The sequence below is a fragment of the Physcomitrium patens genome, chromosome 26 (assembly GCF_059467195.1).
Source record: "Physcomitrium patens ecotype Gransden chromosome 26, ASM5946719v1, whole genome shotgun sequence".
NCBI lineage: Eukaryota > Viridiplantae > Streptophyta > Bryopsida > Funariales > Funariaceae > Physcomitrium > Physcomitrium patens.
The window spans coordinates 10,568,978-10,579,299 of NC_143435.1; the positions used below are offsets into that span (position 1 = coordinate 10,568,978).

General features: G+C 41.0%; 1 protein-coding gene and 1 long non-coding RNA gene across 6 annotated transcripts; both read right to left on the minus strand.

The window, feature by feature from the left end:
* Positions 1-553: 553 nt before the first annotated feature.
* On the minus strand, positions 554-1,826 carry LOC149986236 (uncharacterized). Its single transcript, XR_016501257.1, has 2 exons — positions 1,420-1,826; positions 554-994 (listed from the first exon to the last, which is right to left on the minus strand). It is a non-coding gene; the product is annotated as an uncharacterized LOC149986236 (long non-coding RNA).
* Positions 1,827-2,651: 825 nt separating this feature from the next.
* On the minus strand, positions 2,652-6,962 carry LOC112278155 (uncharacterized). 5 transcript variants are annotated; one of them, XM_024511312.3, is made up of 4 exons: positions 6,488-6,962; positions 4,587-4,912; positions 3,953-4,138; positions 2,652-3,821 (listed from the first exon to the last, which is right to left on the minus strand). In XM_024511312.3, exons 2-4 carry the CDS (start codon positions 4,881-4,883, stop codon positions 3,231-3,233), a joined length of 1,074 nt encoding a protein of 357 aa, XP_024367080.1. In that variant the 5' UTR covers positions 4,884-4,912; positions 6,488-6,962; the 3' UTR covers positions 2,652-3,230. The 5 variants fall into 5 exon arrangements, with proteins under 5 accessions (XP_024367080.1, XP_024367082.1, XP_024367078.1 ...); XM_024511314.3 differs by having other exon boundaries at positions 6,705-6,843; XM_024511310.3 differs by having other exon boundaries at positions 5,764-6,794.
* Between the last annotated feature and the right edge of the window lie 3,360 nt (positions 6,963-10,322).

The window sequence follows — 10,322 nt, forward strand, 5'->3', positions numbered from 1 at the left end:
ACTACAACTCACATTATCAATGTCTATGACTTTTAATTGATGGCAAATAAAGAAAATCCAATAGGCACTATGTTTCATTTACATAAAATACATTCAATCTATTTAATTTTGAAAGTAGATACAAACTTCACAACACCAAATGATCTCAAGTATAAAGATCTTTTTTTGAGGTAGAAGTGAATCATATGTGTTGTTAAAGCCTTGTAAATTTGTAAACTTTTACTTCACATTTGATGAAAACAATGAGAGATGCACCCAATAAAAGATGGTTTTTGTCTCCTCTAGTTTATCTCTTGAATTTTTTTTTATACGAGATCATTAACATTGCCTTTATCAAGAACAAAAAAAATCTATTTTTACAAAACATTTGTGTCAAACTACTACACAATCAACACCTATGTAACCTCAACAAGCACGCTTAAAACTCTGTACTTTTGTACAGAAATAGGCTCCCAAATTTTAAAAACAAACCATATTGGTGTTCCTATAAGATTTTATGATTAGGATTAGAATGCATTTAGGCCATATTGTAACCAAAGAGAGATACACAAGATCACGGCATAAATTAATCTTAATTAGGTCTGGTGAAGCTCAACGTCAACTCAATGTTATCTAATCATGCTACATACAACAAACCCTATTTCCACAAACCCTTTTAACGTTAAAAGTAGTAGTTCATGCAAACAGAAAGCAAATGTGCCAGGACAACATGAGCTGCTCGTGTCAGTTAACCACAAACATAATCTACAAACTCTAAACTACAGAATCCAGAGCACACTGTATCCTAAACCACAGCCATCGGTTGTTTGCAATTCCGAAAGCACCGAACAAGTCCGTTGTAGCCACATCCGTCAAGTGATCAGTCCTGCACCAGTACTTGAGGATTTCTGTCTATAAAGGGTAATGCACCGAGCTGCACAAACTGATGGTTAGATGAAGATTGTATGAGGAGGTTCGTAAGAGAATCACCTGTTGATGCTGCTATGATAGTTGTCTTGCCACACAACAGATGCACCACAGCTTGTAAGTTAGTTGTATACAGCCAACTGCACTGGAATTCATAGTTTCCACACTCTTCACAAGCATTGTTTAGGTAGTACTGACACACATCAGATTCCTATTTGAATCCTAAATCGATTCTAGGTTTTGGCCTGCTCGCACGTTTTGGTAATGCCAACGGAAGAAACATCAAGCCTAGGATTACTTTCTTTGCAGTTTCTGGGTCTCCGTAGTTCGAAGAGAAACATACACGCTAAAATTATCCAGAATCCCTCTCATAGTACCAAGTCAGATTCTTTGCATAAGAAACATACAAAAGTTTCCACGTTCAGAAAATGCATGTGAAGAAGCGGTAGCTTGCGTCCTGCTTTTCATTTTGCGAGGCCCTAGAATAGTCGACAGGCGATGTAATCGATATACCTGACACGAGTGAAAGCCTCTGGGTTTTCGTAACTCTAAAATTGATGCTCCCCACCACAGTCGAGGCAAATCGTTCCCCATCTTCGGCAACCCGGAAACTCATGCTCGTCCACATTACATTATTTTTGCTCAAACAAATAATCCAACCCTGCCGTTGAGCATCATCTCGTCCCCATCAATCACACTAGATTGTGGAAACGTTGCAGGGACGACGAGTCTCATGAAATGTGGGTCTGTCGCAGAGTCAGAGTGGGATCCATTGGGACCCCACCTCGAAGGTTGCTCCGAAATGACTGCCGATTCCACGTCTTGGGATGCACATAAAATTCAAACGATGCCCGTCTCGTTCTCATCGGATGGCTACAGCCTTGAATGCCTTCATGCAAAAACAACCTAAATATACAGCAATTAGATTATATATATCCATCTATGTTTTTTCGTCTTTAGCACAACAAAAAATTTGACGTTGATTTACTTTAACAAGTTGAAATACTTTCACGAAGTCACGCATGGAACCAGATTCTTGTGTGTATAAAAATCCAAATAATTTTTGTAATGAGTGTGTTTTTTTGGTAGGGATAGTTTGGCTTGATAATAATGGTGGATGAGTGATGCTTTTAAAAATTCTTAGAGGTCAACACCTGCTGGGAGATTTGTCATACTTGCCAAAGTTGTTTGGAAAAGTTGTTTCAACTTGTTTCTGTTTTTGATAATTTGGAAGGGATTTGAAAACATCGATGGTCTGTAAATGGATGTTAATAAAAACATCCGCATGGTAACTTTTACTTTTGAGTGATTTTGCATTCTGTTCTATAGATGTTTAAATAATATCAAATGCAATTTAAAAACTTGAATAGAGAGTTTTTTAATACATTTAAAATCGATTTCGTGTAAGTTTTTTTGAAAACATCTTTCAAATTACAGAGTATATAAGCTGAAATAATTTTTCAAGTTGAAATCTATGTTGCAATTTTTTAATCCTTTTACGATTTTGAGGTAATATTCTTTTGGTTTTATAGATTCCAATGAAGTATGGATTTACATGGACTGTTAACTCATGTTTTAAAGTAAGATATTTTTAGTGTGTCAAATGACAACTATTAAAGTTTTTATGCAGACATTAATTTCTTTCATTGAATACTTTGTATAACGCACATTTGATAACGAAACGATGCACATGCAACACTTCGATTACCTTCCGCACAAGTCAAGATTTGGGTTTCCACATAAGATTTAGAACAAGCTAGTTGTGCACTTCATGTGCGAAAATATGACCCCCGCACAAGATGAATACATTTGCTTGGCACGTTCAACTTAGAGTCAGGTCATGAGTCTCTGAAAATACCCATCTCAACAGTTCGCGTGTCTGACCTGGTCTCTTGCGGGAAGGAGACGTCCATCTCAGGAAGACGACAGCTAGATTGGTGGGTTCCCTTATATCTGACTAAATGGCGTCAGAAAAAATCCTACAAGTAGTGTCACAAAACGGGAGTTGGGAGAAGTATTCTACATATACACAAATGAGTCAGCACAAGATGAGTTGGCCGAAACACTTGGGACTAGTGTAACAAAGGTCAGTCGGTGCCTCGTCATATATTCTGGGAGCATCCTCAGAGAGTTTGTACTCTTGTGGCAGACCCTCCCGTTTCGCGATAGGAACATCGACATTTTGAAGTTTCGGCTGTTCGTCAGTGATGTTTTCTTTTTTCCTTTTTCTGTCTCGCTGACCCTGCTTTCCGATGGTGAGCATAGTGCAACTTATTCATCATGGCTTCCATTTTATCTGTCGCACAAAAGGCTCGTTATGTGCTTCACGGAGGTGTGGAGGAGGTCTGGGAGTCGAGCATTGGATTCGGATTAAGTACTCCCTGCCGTCTACGAAGCTGTACCTCGTCCGCAAACCACTTTGGGGATTCGATTTGGATTGCTTTCGAGTTCCGAAGCTTTCTGGAAACTGGTTTACGTTGGGCTGCGGCTTCTTGCTGTACAACTTCAACAACGTCGCCAGAATTTCCTGCATCAAGTTGTTCTTGCAAGAGCTTGAGAGTGTTGTCACCTCCGTCTCTTCCAGTGGGGATGGTTCGTCCACAATTCCTTTGCATTAACAGACAGGTTTTATCTCGCCGTTTCTCAGCAGAGAGGGTTCCGAAGGGCTCTGAAGTTCCGCTTGCGGAGCTGAACCGGCCCAAGTCAATCTCTCCCTCACACGGTGGATGATTGCTTGGACTTATGGAACTTGATGAAGACCGCAAGAGATGTTTCCACTTGAATACCTTGGCTTTAGCAGCACATGGGGGTGAATCTGAAGTTTGAGACTTTGTCCGCCGCAATTTCTCTAGATTGGTTCTCTCCCTCGCCGCCTCACTTCTTCTACACTGTTTTAGCGTTTTCTTTGATTTTACCTGTATATCACGACACAATTAAGCACCCAGCAATAGCCAACATCCGGAAACTTCAAGTACTATACAGAAACACAACACGCTACGAGAGTAGTCGGGAGACTAAGACACAGCCAGCTTTAAGAGCTACCAACCTGTCCCATGCAGTTCACAACTGGAGAGGTTGGCTCAACAGCATCCGTTTGTTCGTCCTCAGTGTGATGGTGACGATCAATAGCAACGTCCATAAAGGTTAGGCCATTTGCACCGCTGACACTCGTGCGCGGTGCTATTAGAGGTCCACTTCTGGGCGGTGTGCTTGGTTCCAAATCTGGCACCGTCTACCATCCAAGAAGACCAAAAACGTTAACATCATTGCACACCAAGTTTAAATACAGAGTCTAATGAACGCATTTTCTTTGATGCGGATGAAGCATGTAGATAGTCGACACACTATTCATAAGTTAATTTCTGCATTCTGCCTATATTCTAAAATACACGCGGCAGACTGGTGTGCCACTGATGCGTGTCATATACTGACCTCTCAAGACAAAAATAAAAAATAGAGGAGATTTGACATGCACCACCTTTCAACTTGAAATCAAACCAAGACGACGTCGGGTAACTGATTCCCACATTAGAAAACAATATGCAGGTATTGCGTGACCAAAACAATGAATTATTGACTTTGACAGTCATGATTATGAAGCTGCTAGGGGCATTCCACCCCTCTTTCCATTCCTCTCTCCTTTCGTCTGGACACTAAAGAAAATCATTGAGAATTCTCACCAGGTTAATAGTGCTGTGCCGAAAGCATGAGAATATTCTTCGGCCTGCACGATGAATCCTGCGCGATGTACGATGCCTTGATTTGAACCTTTCTAGATTTTGGAATGCATCATGTGGAGACCGACTATATGGCCTCGTTGATGGCGACCCTATCCCCCACCGGTCTTCTACTTCCACTTCCCCTTCCCAGCATCTCATGCTTGTCGAGAGACCAGGTTCTGTACCCGTAAATTCGTCCAAGTTGAGTTCAGACGTCCTAAATTCTGCTTCATCCGCGCTTACATCAGTCTCTTTCATCGTTTCAAAATTTCAACGTGTCTCAATATCTGGAAACAAGCCAACACATGAAGGCTTTTGTGAGCAATACTGTTTGGCAACCCACAACGATGACGACGAAAGATTTGTATTTCAGAAGAATTCGTTGCATTGCCACGATCTGAATGCAAACTTCAGTTACCTTAAAGTAGTCATCAGTGCACCATGGTAGTAACAAGTAGCATGCAGAAGGTACACTTAAAGCCTCTGTTCCTACAGATTTCAGGACGACGCATATTACATCACAAAGAGAAATTGATGATCTAAAGGAAATCTCGTCTGGAACCTTCCAGATTTATGTCAAAGCCTCCGACCAGTTATCGAGAACTCTCGGGGTGTGCACGGTTCCGAAACTGAAAAGCCACGACTCGAATTCAAATATGGAGACTTTGCAATCTTCCCAATTTGCACGTTGCACTCAAAGCAGACTTAAATGGACCAAAGGAGAGTTCATCTAATCACCAGTCGGAGTTACATTACCGAAACCATTGCGATAACCAGGTAGTCTTGTGGATCTGCTGACCTAATTACTCCTGGAACAAATTGTAACGAAGTTGACCCACAATCATCTCTTCATCAGCTTGCAGCCCTCTCGACAGAGGGATATTAACCTATCTAATGAAAATGAACCTCGTCGTAAAGTAGCAACCCGCTACCCGCTAAGTTCTTTCGGGGACCAAAACCTCCGCAAGATTTTGAAAATCCGAATTAATCCTTCATTGAATCCTCCCTAATACTCTCCTAAAGATTTCCGGATTAGTCGGAATGGAAGCCGTTCAATTGAGGATAAGTGCGACAACCATTTCGTATTCATCTTCAATTGATGGGTAGAGTTGTCAAAGAGAACAGACAGAGTCTTCACCTGAATAAACTTGCGGACTTCTTCATTCACACCATTTTGTAAGAAAGTTTCAGTAGACTGCGAAGTCACCCGAGTTACAGCGCTAGAGACTTCGCCAGAGCACACATGGCTCTTATCGAACATCATTCATACGGACCCCGGCAAGGAAAATCCCAGAACATTCTTTCTACGGAACTTGCGAGCGCCACTTCTCACACCCCCTAACAATCAAACTACCAGCAGCAGTAGACGAAAGTTTGAACAGAAGAAAATCGAGGCCACGCCTGCGAAAGACCCACTAACACCTTGGGAATCGACAGAAAGACTATCAAAAGCCTATACACACACCTCCAAAAAGCCATGACTCGAAGGTTTTCACCCCGCCCGAATCGCCACAGTAACAAGTACCAGGGCACAATCTAATGCTCTGAGACCGCCTGTTCCACCCGCAACTCAACAAACGACTGCCTAGCAACCTGGAGTCTATTTTTTCTATTTTTGCTTCTTTTTCTACTTTTTTCTGACTAAGCCCAAAAGTCAAAAGAAGCAACACAGCCACCGGAGTTGGGCCCAAGAACTGCTCATTCGTCCAGGTTACCGCCATCTCCCATCCTCACGCAAACCCAAAACGCGGAGCACCCACAGTCCCATCGAAAACGCACCGCCCACTTTCTATAACCCAAAATTCTAACAGCACCACATCGACGCCGGTCTCCATCAATGCGTGAGCCCCAGCACTCCTCACCTGGCATACTCAACCGCCCTTCTCCGCCGTCTCTCGATGCCTAATCCACCCGTGCTCAATTCAATCGCCATAGTATCTCACCGTCAACAGCTTGCATCTCGGCGTGCTGGCGAACCCACCCAAGTTTCCTACAGTTCCAAAACGCATACCACGACCACACGCCACTTACCCAAACAATACACACATACACAGACACACACAGACACACACTCCCTACCACGAAAGTGAACTCGAGATGAGCTGATTGTTGCAACAACGCTGGCAGTGAGGGAGTAGCAACGGCAGAATGTGCCCCAGATGGCTGGATCTCGACAATCAGTGGGGATTGTTGCGCTGCATAGGCAATACACGGACGCTGCTCGCTGGCCATAGCCACTGGCACCGTCGGCGACGAGGAGAGCATCCATGGCCCCAACCCGCTGCAGACACGCCGCTAAATTTAGCAGCTGATGGGACAACGGCGTCGCTGCTCCTAATTGACCGGGTCAAGATTTCGGCAGCTGCTAAATGTGGAGATCTGGGACCTTTCTGGCGTGGAATTTCTGCGACTTTCCCCCGGTTTCAAACCCCTTCTTCGTCAGTCTGCCTTGGTTGGGACGCCGTTATTCTTCTTCGTCCTTTTTGTGTTTCCCTTCGTCAGCACTTCCCAGTTTCTATCTTCGTTTTAGTTGTGGTGGAGTTTGTTTGGGGAGCCATGACCACTCCTCTAGCCCCCCCTTGTTGTCATTGGTTGAGTTACCCTCCCTCCCAAAGGACCAATCCAATTTTTAGGGTAAACTCGGTGATATATTTATTTATTTATTTTCCCCTAAGGGCACGAAACTTGCATCGTTCTGGTGTGGACAACATTTTTGGCCTCGAAATTTATCCTGAAGATCGTGTTTGAATTCTAAGCCAGTTGATGTAAATGAGGACGGATTGAAACGGAATCCTTTAAAAGCTCGGAGAGCTACGTTTTGAAGGCAACTTGAAATCATAGTTCATTCGTCCACGTTTTCTTTTCTGAAATGCATAATTATTTGTTTTTTTTGTTCGCATCGTGAATGGTTCTCTATCCATTGGTCGTTTTGACTGGGTGTGAAGGTTAATTCAAACTTGTATTGAATTTACCTCCATACCCAATCATATCATATGCACACTTCACAGAACCCTTCCCCCCCTCCGATCTTTGTTGTTAATACATTTTGATTCTCAGTATATTTTTGTTTATTCGACATACATCTTGAAAATTGAGATTGCACAGTGATCGTGAAAACTATATTAACAATAAAATAAAGTAAAACCGTATAGTGCAGAGAGGAGTAAAAAACATACAGAACATTCAATGAGCACTAATGATTGGATGCCCTAAAAATAAGTCTGGTTCTGTTTTGACGAGCATCCCTTCAAGAAAGTAACCAGATGGAGAGCACATTCACATTATTTGATGAAGGATTTTTGCAGAAAACACAAAGAGTAAAAAGCCCTACCTCACTACGAAACAAAATATGAAAAAAGTTTGTTATAAGAGGTAAAAGGATCAATTACGAGGCACTCGTTTTGAGGTCTTCGACATTAATCACACGCTGTTGGCAAAAGCAGCTGTGAAGCTCCTGTACACACAAACACACACACACCCGACATCCCAATAGCCTTTGCAGGTAGAGCTAATGTTCATGAACCATGTAATCACAAGCGCTGCACAGCTTGCTGCAGTTTCGGGAGTATCTGAGCAGGCAAGCTGCAGTGATTTCGGCGAGCTCGGGAACGTAATCTGGGCAGATCGAGTCAATCGGACCATGCAAGATAGGTGGTCTGAGCACAGTAGGCCTCAATGAAGCACATCGCTTGTCTTCCGACCGTAAGGATCTTTCTAGTTTTAGGATCGCAACTGATCGACTGAAGGTCGATCAGTCCATTATGTTCACGCATTCGACCTTTCCTATCGGGTCAAAGCCCTGCAAAAACATAACCAGAAAATGCTGCGGCATCGTCGACGGATTGAATCACATGGTGCAGATTGTGTCCTTCACGGCGAGATCTGTGAAGGTAAGTCTTTTCGAAGCGACACGAGTCTGGGTTAAGGTAGAGAGGTTTCCTCAACTTGATCAGAGGCTGTAAGTGAACCTTGCAGCGAAGTGGATTTTTAAGTACTGGAGCCAACTGCGGAACTTGGTGGTTCAATTTGAGCAGGATTGTCGTCTCCCTCATTCAGAGACTCTTATACAAATCTAATGTACTGCGAGTTGAATACCCACACCATTCCAGTAAAGAATCACAATAGTCGAAATTCATGATCTACATAGATTTTGCAAGACGAAAATCAGTAACAAGGCTATTCCAACATGGGTCTTGAATCAGCACATTTATTCATTGTTTTTAAGAATCAGCTCATCGATTCTTAAAAACAATGAGCATCCTGAAACTTGACGTCGAACTAATTTTTATGATGGAATCCAGTGCATGTATAAATAAATGAATAAAATATCTATATATATATATATATATATATGAGAAAGAGTGAGTGCGTGAATTAGTGAGTGACAAGAACACCTTACTAAAGTTTGAGTGGAGTGTTATGAACTTCATTAAGATGATGCATCCCACTTGTAAGTGTTGATGATGTGAAAGCTTAGAAATGGGTAGATGAGAGGGGTGGAGTTCATACATAGCTAGTGCTCCTTTAATCATTCGTTTGTTATGGGGTCTTTAATGTGCAAGCAACCTTGCTAATCAGCAACTAAAGGAATTTAATTGTGAAAAGTGTATTAATTTGATGGAAGCCATAAAAAGGTGCTGCATTAAAGCCGTTAAGGTGAAAGAATGGGTTGCCATTTGCAGGGTCTTGCATGGATTGTGGTAATGTGGAATAAATTCGAAACTAAATCAGGGTAGGAATTTATGAGCGGTTGGTTATGAATGATGCTTTTGTTCAAGGCTCAAACTCTGAAGCATTATGGAATCTTTCAAAATTCTTCAGGTTTATATGTATACATCGTCATATGAATTCTTCAAAATCTGGACACTGCTTGATTGTCTGATTCAATGTGATGAACTTGGATTGAAAAAAGAAAATAATAATAACTAAATAACTGAATGCTACTCATTGTCTTTTCAATATGTAATAAATAAGTACTCTCAAAATCTTGACAGCTGAATTCCTGTTGTGAAATCTCTAAATATGTTAAATATAAAATTTAAAAACATTAATTTTTTAAATAAAGAGAAAAAAATAAAACATTTATTTACAGAAAAGTTAATGTAAGTTGATGTTTTAATCATGATAAATTACCACCCATGACATATTCATAGATTCTTGTGCTAATTCAATTTATATTGTTCTTTATTTTAACTTTGTCAAATTTAAGTAAACATATATATATATATATATATATTCGTTCATCAAACAGAAACATCAAAATGATTTGTGTGGAAAGTAAAATACTTTAATAAACTGTCTTGGCAGGTTTTGTTTAATTGCTCAAATGTACAAGATACAACCTACTTTTCAACTGAATCAATTGAATGACTTTGGGTCATGCCATCCTCTACTTTGACTTTAGGAGTTTCACAATTTTTGCAAGCTTGTAGAGTTTTTATTTATTTATGTCCATTACACGCCAAATCCAATCTCCTACATGGTGGTTCAACTGCATTCGGGAAATCAAAACTAATTTTGATCTAATTATTCATTCATTCATTGTTTCTTCCTTTTATATATATATATATATATATATATATATAGCTAAAGTTGTTAACCAAGCATGCATTGAACTCCATAAATCTCTAGAAAACCAACATCATTCACTTATTTCCACAACATGAAAATGGACCTTGAAAGTGCACAAACATTGAG

Bases quoted from the DNA above. Each gene is read 5' to 3' on its own strand.
- LOC112278155 (XM_024511312.3), bottom strand. From the start codon at position 4,883: ATGAAAGAGACTGATGTAAGCGCGGATGAAGCAGAATTTAGGACGTCT. The intron at 4,139-4,586 runs GTGAGAATTCTC...CTTGGATGGTAG, and splicing joins GGCACAGCACTATTAACCTG to ACGGTGCCAGATTTGGAACC. The intron at 3,822-3,952 runs GTTGGTAGCTCT...CGTGATATACAG, and splicing joins TTGTGAACTGCATGGGACAG to GTAAAATCAAAGAAAACGCT.